The sequence below is a fragment of the Catharus ustulatus genome, chromosome Z, assembly GCF_009819885.2.
Source record: "Catharus ustulatus isolate bCatUst1 chromosome Z, bCatUst1.pri.v2, whole genome shotgun sequence".
NCBI classification, from domain to species: Eukaryota; Metazoa; Chordata; class Aves; order Passeriformes; family Turdidae; genus Catharus; species Catharus ustulatus.
This window is the reverse complement of record NC_046262.2, coordinates 34,990,388-35,008,223: the sequence shown is the minus strand read 5'-3', so window position 1 is coordinate 35,008,223 and position 17,836 is coordinate 34,990,388. Positions and strand designations below refer to the sequence as shown.

The following is a 17,836-nucleotide window of genomic DNA, read 5'->3' as shown; positions in this document are numbered from 1 at the left end:
ATTTATGCTGAGATATCTCAGACACCTCAGGCAGAAGTAAGCTAGGATGAACACATATTTTCACTCTGCAAGTAGTGTCCATATTTCACAGGGGCAAAGCACACATTTCTATATAATGAGTAGAAAATTCTTTCCTCTATCTGTAATAATTTAAAGTCCTCCATTTTTATTTGCTGACATCCTTTCTTATCATTTGATGGAGCTGATAGCACTGCTGTAGTCCTGATGATATAAGTATAAAAGAAGCACTACAGTTTTGCATTTCTTCCCTCGAGTAATCTTTCAAAACATTGCTCTGGGTTAAAAAATAAAGCTAGTGGAATTTACAGACTAGCTTACTGGTATAACAGAAAGAAACCGATTTAGATTAGGTTAGGGTAGGGTAGGGTAAAATGGGTAGGTTGTGCTAGGCTGGGCTGGGATGAACTGGGCTGACTGAGGGTCAGGGCAAATGTAGTGGAGATATTTGGGTTTAAAAACTTCCTTCTCGGGAAGTGCAGTGCTGTTCCTGCTTAGTGCTACATACGGTGACGTCTTGGGGTGGGGTAAGAGGAAAGAGGAGGGGTGATCTCCTAACAAACAGCTGTTGCAGCTGGAAAGCGGAAAAAGGAGAAAGCTCAGGAGCAACAGCAGAAATCCGACCCCTGCAACAGGTAATACTCTCGAGTGCAGGTGACACAGACTGCTCAAATGCAAAAAGGAAAGGGAAAAAAACAGTGGGTGGGATGGATGTGCCTGCAGGAGAAAAGTACAGCAGCAGTACTCAGAAGCTCTCTTCTTCCTGAACCATAGGAGCTTGCAGCTTGTCACGGGTGGGAAGGGGAAGACATAGAAGTTTAGATCAACATGACTTAATGGGACTTAGAAAATGAAACCATGTCAGCAGAGGGAATTTTCTAGCAGATCTTGTCTACTGAGGGAAGAAAAAAAAAAAAAAGAAAAAAAAAAGAGAGAAAGGAACATTTCTGTCTGGTTTCAGCATGAGGGCTGGTTCCTCATGTGTGGTCAGCCAGCATGGGCACACAGGAAGGTGGCGAGCACAGGAGTCCTGAGGGTCAGGGAAGTGCTCTGTGCATGCAGCCTGGGTGGGACCCTGTGTGTGGGACAACCCTGAGAGCACCCTGAGTGTGGCCTTCGTCCTGGCACTCTGCAAGGGACACACAGAGGGGGCAAGGGCTGGCCTGGTCTGGGTGCCTCTGCAGTGCTGTCACCTTAGCTCATGGGGGAGCAGGGTCCTGAGCACTCCTCAGACACTGAGGGCACCTACCTCCATGCTGGCCTTGGGTGATGATTACCACAAAGACATGCTGAAGACCTTAGTGATAAAAATAATAACATGCAACGGTCACACTTTGTGAAATTTCTGCCCAAGGAAATACATCAGGCTTTGCAATGAAAATGATAAAATCTCTGCTGCATGTGCTAGTTCTGACATTTCTTACATTTCATCTAGTTTTCTGGGTTTTGAGCCCACAGAGAAAGCAGATAAGTTTTCTGCTAAGCAGGGTTGATGTTACATATGATAAGTACATCCCTAGCATTTCAATATATATGTATTTGGCATAAAAGCAGCCACAGTAAATAAGGTGAAACTGACAATTAAAGCAGCAGATAGCAAGTGAGGCCCTCTGGATCTATCTCCTGCAAGACCTATGTTTGTTTCTTTCTCCTCTCATCTCATCAGTGCAGGCAGAGTACTGAAATGTGCTGTGATACCCTACCCGCTGCAATGCCTTCAAATGAAAGAAATTTAAACACCTTAAAGCAAATCACACTACAAGGGAAAGATGTGGCAGCAGGTCAGGCACTACGTGGCAAAGTTTGGAAGACTAGCCAGCAAGTGTGAGGCAGGGGACTGAACCACTTCCTGATAGCCTGTGTTTTGTCTGCAACTGTGCTGCAGAAGCAGGTTCTGGGAGTGAAATGTGGAGTCATCCCTGCTGTGAACCGATAGGAGCAGGGGATCTAAATAAAGACCATCTCTTCTGCCCTTCACATTTCACATAGAAGCAGATGCCTGAAATGTGTGTCTGTTGACAGGAAAATATGCTATCTTCAGCCTTCTTCTGTTTCAATAGGTAAAGAGGCCAGCCTTTGGATGAGAAGGACCTTGGTGAAAAGTTACATTTCAGCTTCCTTTTATCACACTGAAATCACCTTTCAGCCTCTTCAGATTTCTTCACTTCTGTGAACAGCTTTTGTTTGGTCTTAGGTACCTTTTGTGTGGGGATTAACAAAGTGGGCTGAAAGAGCGTGATGCATTCTCAGATCAGGGCTGTTTCTTCACAGTGGAGAGTTTCAGGAAGGGAGGGAATTGTGTTGCTTGCAGCTCTAGGGCCAGGATCTGTCCCCCATGTAACACCGGCACAGTGCCCAGCACCACATCTCTACACTCCTTGGGGAATATGGGACCCTCCATTAATGTCAGCAGTCTGTACACATTTCAGCAGTCACTGGTATATTTTTTAAATGGTGTGTTCTAACATGCAACAGCTGCCACACTGCCAAAACACTAATGTGAGGCTGCATTTACAAATGTTACTCCCTGTTTGGTCAAGATTAAGTACCTTAAGAACTGCAAAAACAACAGTTTTCTAGCCAGCCAATGCAGGAAGAGTTTAGAAAATACAACCAAATCACTGAAAGACAGGCTCAGAGGATGACAGACAGATGTAGCAAACTAAACTTCAGAAGAGAGAAACCATATGCTCAGCTTGCATCCAGTGTGAAGCCTACACAGCAGTATCAGACCAAAGAGAGTGGTGGAGCTGCTGACTGGAAAGCCTCAAGATTTTCATATCTGTTCCTGTAACTTCCATACAGTAATTCCTAGCCATCCAGTAATGAGTCTGTTTCTTAACACAGAACAATTCTCTTAATTTTTTGTTTTTTTATAATAAATAGTTTCCCAACTTCTTCTTACCACAAGATGGAACAACGTGTCATTCAGTAATAAATGGAATTTTTTCCATTTAACCCAGATTAAATTTGGGTTCAATATTAATTGATCTCACTGGACTTTAGTTCCATTCAGTTGTATTCTACTTTTCCCAAAAAGAAGGTATATATGGAATAGATTCCTTTGTTTAGGTCCTTATATGTCTTATTTTCACAGTATCAAAGGATAACGATGTCTTTTGGGAAATATTTTATTCCCACAAACCTTTTTGTACTTACAGAAGTGATGATGTGAACAGCCACCATGCTATAACTGGAAGAGAGGAAGACAAGCACTTTTTATGCCCTCCCTGGGATTTACTTATAATAAAAATTTAGAAGATCAGTGTATCTAGATCAATTAGAATAACTCTGTATTGTTACTTATGGTCCAATGCTAGGAATGAAGTATAGGCATTTATCAAATTTAGATATTTCTGAACAGAGAAATTTACTCCATTTGTTAATGTACAGATAAATATGAAATGAAGGTTTTTTTGGCTGAGATGTACCACAAGAACACACAGGATCAAAGCACAACTTGAAGAGAATATTACTTAATAGGGCAGGAAATTAATAGGTGCAACACAGGAGATAAATTCTAGTACAAAATTAACTTAGCTAATTTCCTAAAAAATAGTCTTACAGCTGGAGGACAGGTAAGCCTCTCTTTTCAGAATAGACCAGAAGAAAATACATTTATGGGTAATTAGGTATATCTACAGCTTATGAAGTTTTGCAAAAAGTAAGATTGTCTGTGAAAATTAGGTTAGAATAGCTACAAACATTAGTCTTCTTCCACAGAAATATTGTTTATTAAATGCAACATGAATCCAGAAGTTAATGGAGTGTCTTTGTTTAGATACTTCTTCCTCTGGAAGCACAAACTTCACTTTATGGCCACAGATCATCCTAATTGATGGGAAGTCTGAAAATTTTTCTGGGTGCATGCTCAGCATAGCAACAAAGGGAGCCTTTAATCCATTAGATACAGTTCTGTTCTGGGACCTCTGAGAGACACACACAGTTTTCACTGATCTGTTTATATATCATAGAATAAAGGAATGGTTTGGGTTGAAAGGGACATCAGGTATTGTTATATTCCATTCAGCTTCATCTAGTTCCAACACCCCTGCTATGGGCAGGAACAACTTCTACTAGTCCAGGTTGCTCAGAAAGCCATCCTTCTTGTGGCCTTGAACATTACCAGGGACAGGGCATCCACAGCTTCTCTGGGGAACCTGTGCCAGTCCCTCACCACCCTCATCGTCAAGACGCTTTCCTTAATTCCTAATCTTACCCTGTCCTCTTTCTGTCTAAAGCCATTCACCTTGTCCTGACGCTACATGCTCATGTAAAGAGTCTCTGTCTTCAAGTTTGCTTCAGGTACCAGAAGGCCACAGTTAGGTCATCCTGAAACCTTCTCTTCTCCAGGCTGAACAACCCCCCCATTTCCCTCAGCCTTTCCTCACAGCAGAGCTGCTCCATCCCTCTGATCATCTTGTTGACCCTCCTCTGGACTCTCTTCAACAGGTCCATGTCCTTCCTGTGCTGAGACCCCAGAGCTGGATGCAGCACTGCAGGTGGGGTCTCACCAGAGCAGAGCAGAGGGGCAGAATCCCCTCCCTCCCCTGCTGCCCACGCTGCTTTGGATGCAGCCCAGGGCACATTTGACTTCCTGGGCTGAGAGTGGCTAGGTCATGTCTGGCCTTTCCTCCACCAGAGCCCACAAGCCCTTCTTGGCAGGGCTGCTCTCAATTTCAGCTCTTTTCCTTTGGTTTATTAACATGTCCAAAGAGGGTGCAATTTCTAACAATGATGTAAGTGATATAGTTTATTATTTTCACTTTCCACAGTTTTACCATGAACATGTACCTGTTTTTGTATGACTTAATGCAATTCTGTGGACATTCTTGGATATTTACAAATATGATCATCAGGTTCATGACATTTGGAAGAGGTAAGGCTCCTTCTCTATTTTCCTTGAACATTTTAAGTGGCAGTGACAAATACACAAAAATATCAAATTAGAGATAAAATTAAGATTCTGAACATTTGTATGTCCAATACCAGGAACTATAATTCAACCAGAGTGACTGGTTGAATCCATTAAAAAGGCTGAACAAATTACTTGTGCCTGTTTTCTACCCTTGTCACTCTGGGAAGATCTTGTTTTGCTAATGAACTTTAATATTGAGTGGCACACTAGTAACATTTGAATTAGATATAAACCTAAATGTGACTAGGTCCAGTCACTATGGCAAATACTAATTTTACTGAACCCCCAGGAGAGAATAACTCTGTGATTATTGCACATTACTATCTCAAAAAACCATGTATTTATCTTTCTGTTGCTTGGGGTTAAGACACAAAAATAGAAAACTAGTGACTGGAAACTTAATTTTACTTATAATGGTGGATAGTTGAAGGCATATAAAATGCCTGCTTTCTGGACTACTTGTTTTTGGCAGCGCAGATAGAGGCAGGAGGTCAACATCTCCTAGTGTTTAGAAATTCCTCATACATTTCCTCAACATTTTCTCCTATTTAGAAATACCCTAAAGCAGTATCTCTAAAACAACATATCCTGCACAGTGTTTGCCCATGCGTTAAGTACAGGGAATTTAATTATTTTTTTAGCTTCCTGCCACACACACAGAGGGGATTGCCTCCTCGACTCCCTGAAGCTTTTCTTCTGCTACCCAGAAGTTTGGTACTGCGTGAATTTTATTCCTTGTCATCTCCTGTCATCACCTTGTGATGATAGGGTAAAAGCAAACCCAGTACTTTCTCCAGACTTTTACTGTATAGCCATCCTCTAATCTTCCTCTTAATTTTGCCTGTAGAGTCACTGGCTGACACGTTTCACTCCATAGGATTTGTAATGCGCCTTTGCCAGTTGTTATCTTTACTGGAGATCCTACACATCCTCATCGGCATTGACAAAAGCTGTCTCCTCCCCAGGTTTTTGCAGGTAAGTTCGTTCTCAAGACTCTCTCATGACTGACACACATCAACCGTGGGGCAAGCCCAGGCTGAATTACCCTGAATGGTGCATGTGCACCCTTCCTCAGGCATCCTTGTTTGCCAGTAGTTTGGTAATTGCAGGAATTGCTTCCTCAGAACTGGGTTGGTTGGGAAAGAACTGTCCTGTCAACTTTTTTCTTTTTGAGTAAAACTGAGTAGTGAGTACCCCATGCTTGGTCCCCAGCACAGACCCAGAAAATGTCCAGTTGAGTGGCCATCAGCAGTAGTCAAATTAAACTCCAGGGAGGCTTGGCCCTTCTGAATTTCTCTCTACATAACCTCCCAGCATCCCTGTAGCTCCCCCAAGTTATCTTCCCCTCCTTCCAGAGGTGATGCACTCCCTTCTTTTTCCCTGACTTCCAGTAAGTTCTCTGTTTAACCAGGCTGGTCTTTCCCCCTAGTAGTTTGTTCCATGTTCAGCTGTAGGCAGAAAACCAGCCAAAATATCACATGCTATAGCAGAAAGTAAGATGATACTCTGACGTTTTCCTTGTCACACTATTTTTTTTCCCTTTTGGGTGCTAATCTCAGGTTTTGTTATTTTTTAATGCATTGGAAAAAGTAAAATGATGACTTGAATTTTCCTTCATACCTTTTCAATCCTTAGTATTTGAATAATGGTGAAATTCTTATTTCTCTCAGCAGTCAGAAGACCAAGAGTAGTTAGTTACGTTTTTAGTTTTCTGGATAGCCCATTTTTGTCAAATGACATATTCATGGGTGAAAGATGTTCCTCTTTTCAAATCTCCATTAACTAATTGCCTAAATAACTAATTAACTAATTGACTAACACAGATCTCTGTTTTTTACACTGCTTCCTAAGTATGGTAGCAGATTCATCAAAATGCAAATAACCACTTTTGCCTGCCTAAATCCACATGCTTTGATTCTAATCTAGGGGAGAAAGAAGACTCCTATCTAGTATGACTTGTAACAAATCTCACATGTCTTGGAAAGAAGAACAGCCTGCTCTTAGTCATTAAAGCAAACCTTGTTCTGGCAGAGGTTACACATTCCCCAGCCCTGACATAGTCTGTTTCTTTCCTAGTCAGACTTACACAAGGCAGGCAGAGATCAGGGAAGCCTGCACAAACACTGTTCTCTGTTGCCACAAATGACATTAGTATGAAATGGATATTCTGAGCAAGAAAACTGTGACCTTTCCTGGGCAGTGCAGTTTGTACAGTGGTCTCCTGGGCAGCATGGAGAGGTGGCTCAGGGAACCATATGGCACTGTGACTCTGAGGTTTCACCTCACACCAAATATAGTTTTGGATCCTCACTTGGTTCTTTCCCCAGCTGCACTCTCACTGTGAACTACTCTCTTCCCCTGATGTTAGCAGCCATCTCATGCTTTCTAAACAAGATGTATAAACTCTGGTGGAGAATCTGCTGTCCCGTGGGCTACCTGCTTTTGCTGAGAGTGTAGTTTAAGCAGCTGTATACCAACACTACTCCCACATGCCTTGTCACACTTTCTTCACTGCCTCTTAGGAAGAAAAAAAGGGCATATTTTCCACAATGAACTAGGAAGGAAGGTTAGATAAGATATGTTTACCTTGCTGCAGCCTGACTGCTGCACAGTCAGGGCACTGATAAAGATGCAAGAATTTGATAGTGACTGCCTGGTTCTCCTGGTACTCCTATCATCTATTCCGATGCTGAGCTTAAAACTTACCCCTGTATGCATCCCTCATAACAGGCATATGCCACATGCATGCACATCCACAGTGAAGTTCATTTGGGGTGATCACCAGGATGAGAGAACAGCTGGCTCAGGCAGCGTCAGGGAAGCATATGGGTGGAGGTATAAATTAACATTGAATAAACAAGCTGTGAAAGGACCCCCGTGGTGGCAGATTGTTCTGTAGGTTTTATAGCAAATACAAGATGTAGATGAATCCTTGAGTGAAAGATTTCTGCCTGTATTGCATTAGTTGTGGATTAGTAGCATTTAAGAAAAATACTTCAAGATACATGACACAGATAGTGAAAAAAACAAACTGAGAGGAGTCTTCTGGAAAAATTCATTGAGGGACAAAGTCTTGGGCCATCAGGACCTGAGAAGAGCGAGGTAGGTCAAGGTCAAGTCACACCATGAAAGAAAGATGAGTCCTGTGTGATGGATGTGCTGGGGTAAGGTGAAGCAGGAGATGGTCACAAAGCTGGTGCAGAGGGATGTCTCTCAGGCCACTTGCATCTTAAATAATTGGAGGAGGGCAGGAGAACATGTCACATGTCATTGTTGTCACCAAAACAGAAGGTAATGAAATGTGTTAGTCTGGCTAGGGAGTAAAGGCTGACAGGACTTGTACCATAGCAAAGAGAGAGGAAAGGTCTAAGAAAAGACTGGTGTTTTTGTGAAACAAAGAGCAGTTCATCATACTATGCAAACAGATTGGATTGACCAAAAGCAATGTACTGTGATAAAAACATTATTTTTAAACTTTAAATATTTAGTGGCACTTTTCTCACTTTCTTTTGTTGTTTTTTTTTGTTAATACACGCTAAATTGAAGAACTATGTAAGCATTTCAGGTACCAAGTACGAAATTGCACAGTCATGGTTATTAAAAAATGGAAGTGAATGTGCTATTTTCTCTAGCCAAATTTGCTCTGTTTCACTTACTTGATTAAAAAACTCAGTCTACCTTGCAGAAATTTATGTCACTCTACAGAACTTGCTGTATCCTATGAGAGATCAGTGTCAGAAAAGGAAGGTAATTCCAGTTTGATTTTTAAAAAAGAAATGAAAACTGAAAACATTATATTTATGCTTTGTGATATGCTAGCATATACTTCCTTTTTATGAATGTGAAAACATAGGACTTGTAGTTTTGTGGTCGCTTTTTTTTTCTTTTTTTTTTTCTCCTTTTAAAATTATTTTTTTCCAAGCAAGAGAATAGCTAAAGAGAATATCACATCTTCATTCACACACAGCTGAGTAGCAGCACATGCTTTTTATCTATGTGTGTATATGTGTGTGTATTTATAAATGTGCATGACTCCACGTATATATGCAAACAGATATGTGTGTACATATATCAACACAATATCAACATATATTACTCTTCTCTAAGAAGCACCCTGCCTCTTCACTTGCAGAAAAGGTCCCCAGCCTTTGACTAACCCCTGCATTTACCACTGATTTGTGTGGGTTACCTAAAGCTAGGAGTGCTATGAAAGGAAAGAGAATAAAGGCAAGCAGGCAGGAAACCTCCTGATTTATGCAGAAAAAGAGGTAGGATGCCACTGTCCATACCCATGAAGATATCACAATTGTCCTGAGCAGCCAGCTCTGTGTCTTGCCCCACAGATGTGCTCCAGAACAAGGCTATGTCCTTCCAGTTGCAGTGTCTGGGGGCTGCTTTGTGCAGCCTATTGCTTGCCAGATGAGACTGCAATCTAACAGGAACGAAATACTTCAAGGCGACCAGGTTGTGCCATGTCTGATTTCCTGCTCTTGCAAGTACCTAACATACTTTACAGTCTGATTACTGAGTTCCATCATGTGTAATTACTAAAGCTGTGTGCCTCCATTGCTCCCCTTCCCCAGTATGAATCTCTGATCAAGAAAATCTGCTGAGCCCCAGGTAGGTGGTTCTCACTGCCTCATGTTCCTGCTTGTGTCCTGGGGAGAGAATAAAATTCGCAGCTTCTTCCATTTCCAGATTATAAGCCTGAATTTTATGTCTCCATAGTCATTGTCTCACTGGCAGCACACATCCATTTGAAACTGAAGTTTCAAACTGGAGTTTGAAATGGTAACTACCTTCCTACTGCTTGTCCTTTTTCTTGCTGAAAGGGGATTAGACCCTGATAATTTTTGTTGTTTTCTAGCACATTTCCACCCACCCACTTTTTGAAAAATGAGTGACCAATTGGAAAATCTTCCAGCTCAGACATCTAAGAACACGTCTTTTCACTATCATGATAAAGCCCTTGGTCTCTAGGACAACTACCTGTGGCAATTCCCTGAAATGGCTCTTATATTAACAATGTTGCAGAACACCCTCTCCACATCTCAAGTCTGATTTTAGGGTCAGTAACAAAATGCCCACACTACTAATGCTGCATGCTTTACCACTCTTCATCTAACAATTTAAACTCATATTCTATTTTATCTGCTCTCTCTGGCACACAGTCCCACCCAATACTCACGTGGCTTTTACCTTTGTTTTCATTTTGTTCTTGTGATGGTTTCTCTGCCCTGTTTCCTTTATCTCTGTTCTATCTGGTTTCAGATCTGCATCAATACTTCCAATTCCCCCATGTTTTTGACATGTTCCTCACCATCAGTGTACAAACACAGGACATATTACTTTTCATTTTCTGTTTCCTGACCCATCTATACAGAAGTCTGCCAACATCTGACCTTTTTTTAAAAATCAGTTCCTCAGTTAGGGACCCACGGGATCAGCAGCACAAGATGATGGTCATAGGAGGGTGAGAATTAGGAAAACTGTTTTTAGCTATTGTGGCCTCTCAGTGCTTTCCAAGATGAGGAACGAGATCCCTGGGGGACAGACACACTCTTTTTCTCTTTCTCAAAATTGCTCTGATGTAATTTTGCTGAATAGTGAAGGTTGCTTTATCTGACAGATGTGGTCTGTGAAAAAAGAGAGTTTGTGGCCATAATGGTCCATGTAGGAACCCATAAATATTATGTAGCAGAACTACCACACAAACTAGCTGAGAGGCAAAATTCCTACTTTGTTTAAGGTAGGAGTCTGGGGAAACCAATGAAGAATAGTAGCACTTATAAAAACAACCTCGGTAATCCACTTTCATTTTGTAACTTTTAACTGACTTGACTTCTCAACTTGTGAAATCATTACAACTAATGTACCTTATGGAAGACATGGCATTGGGTAAAAAAACCCAACCTAATGAAGCTATCTCAGTTAATACCAACTGCCTAGATGCATGTTTTCTACTTCAGCCCTTTCAAATAGAGTGTAAATCAGAGTGAATTGTTACTGTTCTGGGACAGCTTGACAACTCTTGCCAGTACTGATACATTTACTTTACAGGGCAGGCATGGATACCGTTAGAAGAGTTGTCAGGAAGGCTGCAAAAAGACACAGTTGCTTTTAAGTTCTGGAGTTTTTTAATATTAGCAAAGTACTTATTTTAAACTGGACACACTGCCTGTTTAATACACTTTATCTTTCCATTTGTGGGTTGGATAAAGTTCAACCACTAGAAAAAATGTTAGGACATAAATACTACAGCAATCATTCACATAAGTGACAAGCTTAAACCCACTTCCTGTAATCAAGAATAAGATGGAAAGAAAGATAAGGAATTCTACTTTTCCTCCTTCTTTTTGCAAATCTTACATGAAAGAGATTCCTTGGGTCACAGATTTCCAAGATATGAAAAACAGATCTGGGAGTGCAAGATGAGTACTTTTTGGCATAACCCCCACCAAGAAGGGCCCTCTCTATCCTAGTGCCTCCCACACAGCCTACAAGCAGGGAAGCTTATCCCTGCCAGCTCTTCAGGTAGTCGCTTGCAGCAGGACTAATCCTTGCTTCCACGACCTCCCTGGGCTCATTCACAGGTTTCCTTGGCTGAAAACCCAAGTCATCCCGGCTGGCAAGCCAACTTCCACACAGGCTGTAACAGGTCTTTGATGCTACAGCCAGCAGTCCACCAGTCCACTTCTTTTTGCAGAAGGACCTTGAGCAAAAGCAGGCCAAGAAACAAAATCTATATTGCTGATTTTGTGTAAAGAAAACTGGATCCATTTGTGGCCTCCATTTTGCCAAAATGACACAGAAATTACAGTTACATAAGGTGCTACCTGAATTAAAAGTTTTCTTTTCTTTTCAGATCACTGAGAGAATAATTGTTTTATTTGTCGTGATCAACAGTCAGGAAGAAGTTCAAGGGAAATATGTCGTCTGTGTTTTATTTTTCCTTTGGAATTTACTAGATGTGGTCAGGTAAGGAGTCAACATCAAAACCATGAAGGGAAAATGGGTTATCCTTGCCAGTAGAACTCCATCTGCATTGTGCAGCAGGCTCATTTAATGGTTTCAAAATTGGCAAAGCATATTATCCATTTTAAAATAAAAGACTGAACTTTTAAAGTTATCTAATGATTTTTACAAAAATCCACGTGGTTAAGAGGCAGAGTAATTTGCAGATGTAATGCATTAGCAGACTATATCAACATTTGTAGTTCAAAGGCCTTGATGTTTTTAACAAAAATTCAGAAGGCAATCCCAACTACCTTCTGGAGAACAGCAGTTCCTGAAACCATCCTGGTTACCATTACCATCATGTTGCCTTATTATTTTATTTTTTTATCCACTTTGATCCAAGATTGACAGCACAGTAAGGTAGCACCAGTAGAACTTCTTGCAAAGGCAGACTGGGTTAATTGCACTGGGCTTTCCAAAAAGCCAAGAGCTCCTACTTCAGGAAACTGAGAGTTTCGGTGTAGTAGTGCATATATCACACCACAAGAACAACAAATATTTCTCATATGTAATATAAGCCTCTATGCACCTCAGTTTTTAGACTTAGAGCAGGTACATACAGAATTAACAAACATTTTAAGAAGACAAGCTCTCACAGTAACCTATGCATTGCAGCAAATCTTTTTTCTGCTAGAATGGCTTTCTGCTAGTTTAAATATATTGCTTAGGGGACTGACTGAAGAAGATGGCTTCAGGCAGCAAAGGAAACAAGTTATAAAAGAGATCTGAAACAGGAAAGTGTCAGAGAGAATTTCTAAAGATTTTAAGTCAGCTTAAGAGTATTTTGAAATACATTTAATAGGCTGCTACTTGTATTAATTATTTTTATTATAGTTCCATCCCATTTCCTTTTGAATTTGTAAAACTAAAACAGAAGAACCTAATCTGAAATGAAAGGGTTCAGTGCAGCTAGAGAAAATGCCAAAAGCATAAACAATATGAATTCCTGTCAGTGCATAATAGTGCCATTGATGCATCATTATTTTCTACACTTGCTAAAGAACAGAGTTAAGCACCACAGCATTAATAACAGTTGTTTAACAGGAAAGCTACTGTGGTTTATCGCAGAAAATGACCAATTCAAATAAACCATAGTACAACTCATACAAATTTAGAATTCTTACCTGATTTATTTTACAGCATTTGTGCCATGTCCTAGCACTTCAAAGAAGTATTCATATCTAAAAGTACATAGGGATCTCTTCTATCCTTTAGCCAACTACTCTTGAAGTATTGTAAGTTTTTCCAGGGACTTTCAGGGACATAAATTTCTCTGAAGGACTATTTATTACACATCATGGCTAGTGATATACTGAGAGCATGTTCTGATCTTTCCTGCTTATACTGTAACAGCCCATGGAATTGTATAGAGAGGGAGTAGCTGTTTCCTTTTTGTATTGGGTTGAGATTCAGCCTTAAAAGCAACAACAATAAAAAATTGAGACAATCCTGAGGTTGCAGAGTCAATCATCCATTTTCGGCCTACCACACTCACCTACAGTCCAGGTATGATGCAAAATTAATTGAATTAATCAATAAGAAAGGAATACAGGAAGAGTGTTTTAACACTCATTTCATCTGTAACAAACTCTTGGGTAATATATTTACACATCTCCAGCAAGCCCACAGTGCAAAAAGTCTTTCAGCTGACCGAAAATGCAATCAGACCTGTTTCTCCAGTGTTTGGAAATCTGCTGTACCACTTTAAGATCAAACCAACATCAGGTCACCTTTGGACACTGAAATACTAAGCATTGTGGTCTTTCAATGAGCAACAGTACCAGCCACAGTAAAAATATAATACTGCAATACATTGGTGACCAACTGCTTTTTCTGGACCTACTACCCTTACTGAGGTCCACACAGGAAACAATCCACACTTGAGCAGCAGCACATGCATGAGGTTGAGGAGAGGGGAAGATGTTATGTACCTGCAATTGCCTTTTTGTTTAATCTTCTCTAGCAGTGATTCAACTAGCTCAGCAGTCATAATCAGGACTGTCTCAGTCCCAAGAGACAGTGATATTCTCCCTGCCCCTCTCAGTTGTGACACTCTCATCTGAAATCCATTTTCTAATGGACCAGTATGAAATCATACTGGTTTCTGATAGAGCTTTCTGTCTGGAGGGTTTTATTGCTGTCTGCCTGCTCTAGGGTAGCACCACAGATAACTCTTCTGAAACAATGAACCATCTTGGAGTCAGCATTGGAGTCTGAATGAAAACTGTTGCTGGCTCTGAAATTTACTCAGACAGCTCCAAGCTCTTCTGCAATTCCTATGACTTTTCCAATAGTATAGCTTTATTCTAAAGACATCATGATTTCCTCAGAACTCATCTGCTTTCCTCTTATTGCAGATACACTTACAACATGTTGGCAAGGATGGGCATATACTACCTACCACTAACATGGCTCAATTTCTCACTGTGCATCCTGCTTTATCCCCTCTCAGTTCTGGCTAAAGGTAAGGAGGTGGGAAGGGTACCAATCACCTGCTTCCTTAATATTCTTCAGTAAAATCTGATCACTTCAATTGCCTTTAGTGTTTAACATAGCTCCTCATATGTTGCCAAAGCTGTCATAAATATTCAGGTACCTTCATATTAAACTGCATGTTACCTCTGTCTCTCTTTTCTGTTATTTTTTCTTTATTAGAAACTATCTGGGGTTTGGGGCTTGTGTGTCTGGTACATTTTGGGGTTTTTCTGTCTGCTTATTTTAAGGTTTTAAAAATATAGGAAAAAGTTCTTTTTGTCTAAGTAAATCAGAAAGATACCCACATAAAAGACATACATATGTTTTCCTCTCTTCCAGACTGATTATACTAGACAGCAAGTTGCAGAGTTTCTCCCCTGCTGAGGCTGACCTCACTGGCTCAGGTCATGCTTAGCAGGTTATCATATTTACACCAAGAACTCTGCCCACTGAGAACACACTGAAAGCACTTGTTTCTGACAGAACTTGTTAGTGAATAGGATATATTTAGTATTTCTAGTATATAGAGCCATTAGCATCCCAAACCTACAAAACTGAACTCGAGAAAACATGCATATGTATATGAACACATATATATATATATATACACACACACACATATATGCACACATATATATGTATAGATATATAAAATATAGAAGGTAACTGACTTGTTCATGTTTTTGATGATCTTCCTTTACACTAAGGATTACCATGTTTTTACAGGATTTGCAATTTGTGTATCACTGCCTTATTTTGAGTCCTTTGGCACATACTCCATCAAGCTACCATTTCCATTCACCTTCTCAATCTACTTCCCCTATATTCTGAAAATGTACCTGCTAGTGCTCTTTGCAGGTAAGTATCTCATCTTCCAGAAAGCTGGGTCTCAACACAACTGGGATGCCTATGGCAACAAAAAATCAAATCTTTACTGTGCCTTTCACACACTCTAACTCTCTCTGCTGCATCTCTTGCAGACCACTGCTGGAAAGTACATCATTAACTGTTTTAATTTCCATTATCTTTCAAATACAAATAGTTACATTTGAAAGAAACAACATGTGTATGGTGCACAAAAACACAAACCTATGAAAGTTGTTTCAGTGACGCTAGACTCACAGTTATTTAGTGAAACTTGCTTTTTTGTTTGCCTTTAAAAAAAAAAACAATTCCCATTTGATCATACTCTGGCTTTGTGTAATTCTTCCTCAATCTCAACTCCTAGCTGGCATGAGAAATTATATCTAAATTAGGACTTTTACAGTATGATTATTTAAAGGGATAAAAAAACAAGACCACTCCAAAACTTGCATGTAAACATATCCCTTCTCCTTTTCATCAAAATACTTTGGAAAAATTTCAACTGAATTTAGCTGCATCACACAGAAAATCTTTGTTTGGTCATTAAAGTTATTTTGAAGGATCTCATCTTTATGATGTAGCGTTCTGTTTGTTCCTAAGTACATGGAAGGAACTCTGCAAAGCTGCCAGATGAAGGTGCTTACAGTTCCTTCTAAATTAACTGAAGACAGTTTGAATTCTACTCTACTGTGTTTTCACATTGTTTTGTGTTTTAATTCAGGTATGTGCTTTATCATCCGGAACCTCTTCTCTGAGAGAACAGCACACTTAGGGACAGGCAACACCAAAAATAAAAGAAGCTAAGTTGATATTTTGTTTGGAGGGACAAAATATGTTACTAGGGGATTGCTGCATATCATTGTTAAAAACAAACTGGACGAAGATTTCTCAATGCAAAACTCCTTTGTATGAACAGTATCTGACTGTGTAGAATTTTCAGAAAAGGAAGATCTCTTGAGTGCACCTCAAAAAAAGAGCAGTTTTTGAAAACTTTTGAATGTTTTGACTTCAAGTGGACAGAGTTTTTTTAATTAATTTTTTCTAACATATGTTATAGAATTTTGAAAAAATTGGAAGGTGCCGCAAGTCACAGCTACACCCTTATTTCAGTGTTAATTCTTATCTCATTAGCTACAGATATTCTGTAATGACAATATCATTTAATCTGTAAGATTAGTTTATACTAGGCCAACATGTATGTACCTCACATACAAAAGCTAAATTGGCTGGAACTGGAATCTCTCAAGGAGCAGAAGTCAGACCCTTTGCAACCTAGAGACTAACAAGCTGATTAACCCAGGCATTCGCTAAGTATCCTTCACATTCAGGTCCCATCCTTCAGTTATAAAAGAAGGTTCCAGAAAATGCACCTAAATCAGAAAGGCAAGTGTTAAGGGGATATATAAGGGAATATATTCAAGGGAATGTTTAAGGGTCAGAAATAAACAGTTATAATCATGTGTTTGGCATGTCAGTCTTTTCCCCCACCAATTATTTTCTTCCATGCAGAACATTACACAGACGTGCAAAAGAAGTGTGATGTAGTGAGGTCAAATAATACGTTGTTCCTAAAAGGTAACTGAATGACTATCAAAAGCCATGTGCATTTTACTCAATTGTATTGCTCCTCATATTTCTCTAGGATAATTTGTGAGAATGCAACTAGATCATAGGCTTTTCCAAGGTCAGGAAAAAAATCCAGTGGATTATACAGCCAAAACCAGCCAAATAATTCCTTAGAGATTGGCAGAATCTTTTCTGATGTTTCATCTGTATTGATTATCACCTACATTTCAATTCAAGCATGTGGGGGAGAAAAGTGAGACTTTTTTTTTTCTTTTAGCTGACTGAAGACTGTGGGAAGGGAGCCTAGATAATAGGAGTAGGAGAGAAAGTAATATTTCAAGGGAAGCTAAACACTGTTACAATATGAAGAGGTTTTTGCCTGTATGACTTTTCAAACCACGCAGCCTAAGAGATTATATAAGGAAACAGTGAAGCTAAATTAATTTGTTATGAAAGGTCACCCACTATAATTTTTATTTAATAAATGTGGCAGACAACACGTGCAGACTATTTTGACCACTGAGTATTTGCAGACCATAAGCAAGATCGCACATAGAATCGTGTGGTGTCGACCCTGGATTTGTTTTTTTCAAACCACTGCAAACAGAAATTTGGAACTGAGTAGAGAAACAGGAGTGCTTGCACTTTGGGTTTCTGTCTAACTGATTCAGCTGTGAACAGTGTGAAGAAACATACAGAGCCACCGAATAAGATGACAGTTTTGATGACAGCCAGAGTAAGTCCACATTAAACAACTATATAACTTGCTAAAGTTGAACATGAACATTTTTTCCTTGGGAATTCAATCCAGCATGCCAGAAACAGCTGGTTCCAGCCAGTTCTAAAATTGAGCTGCTGCAGGACACTGCTGAGCCAAACAGCAAAGATGATGGCATGGCATCTCTCTGAAAGCTTAAGAAAAGGTAAGAAATATTACGCAGCAGCTGTGAGAAAGAAGAGTAAGAAAAATATAAGAGA

General features: G+C 39.9%; 1 protein-coding gene across 2 annotated transcripts; it reads left to right on the top strand.

Moving 5' to 3' along the window:
* The first annotated feature begins 568 nt into the window (after positions 1-568).
* Positions 569-16,752, top strand: HACD4 (3-hydroxyacyl-CoA dehydratase 4). 2 transcript variants are annotated; one of them, XM_033085059.1, is made up of 7 exons: positions 569-653; positions 4,794-4,897; positions 5,814-5,911; positions 11,802-11,914; positions 14,311-14,417; positions 15,155-15,286; positions 16,014-16,752. In XM_033085059.1, the coding sequence occupies exons 2-7, from the start codon at positions 4,801-4,803 to the stop codon at positions 16,094-16,096; spliced, it is 630 nt and encodes a 209-aa protein (XP_032940950.1). In that variant the 5' UTR covers positions 569-653; positions 4,794-4,800; the 3' UTR covers positions 16,097-16,752. The 2 variants fall into 2 exon arrangements, with proteins under 2 accessions (XP_032940950.1, XP_032940949.1); XM_033085058.1 differs by having other exon boundaries at positions 5,784-5,911.
* Positions 16,753-17,836: the final 1,084 nt, after the last annotated feature.

What these genes read in the sequence shown, in the direction of transcription:
- HACD4 (XM_033085058.1), top strand. Translation starts at nt 4,801, where the DNA reads ATGAACATGTACCTGTTTTTGTATGACTTAATGCAATTCTGTGGACAT. An exon ending in TCCTCCCCAGGTTTTTGCAG is followed by an intron (nt 5,912 to 11,801) that starts GTAAGTTCGTTC and finishes TTTTCTTTTCAG; the next exon opens with ATCACTGAGAGAATAATTGT. An exon ending in AATTTACTAGATGTGGTCAG is followed by an intron (nt 11,915 to 14,310) that starts GTAAGGAGTCAA and finishes CTCTTATTGCAG; the next exon opens with ATACACTTACAACATGTTGG.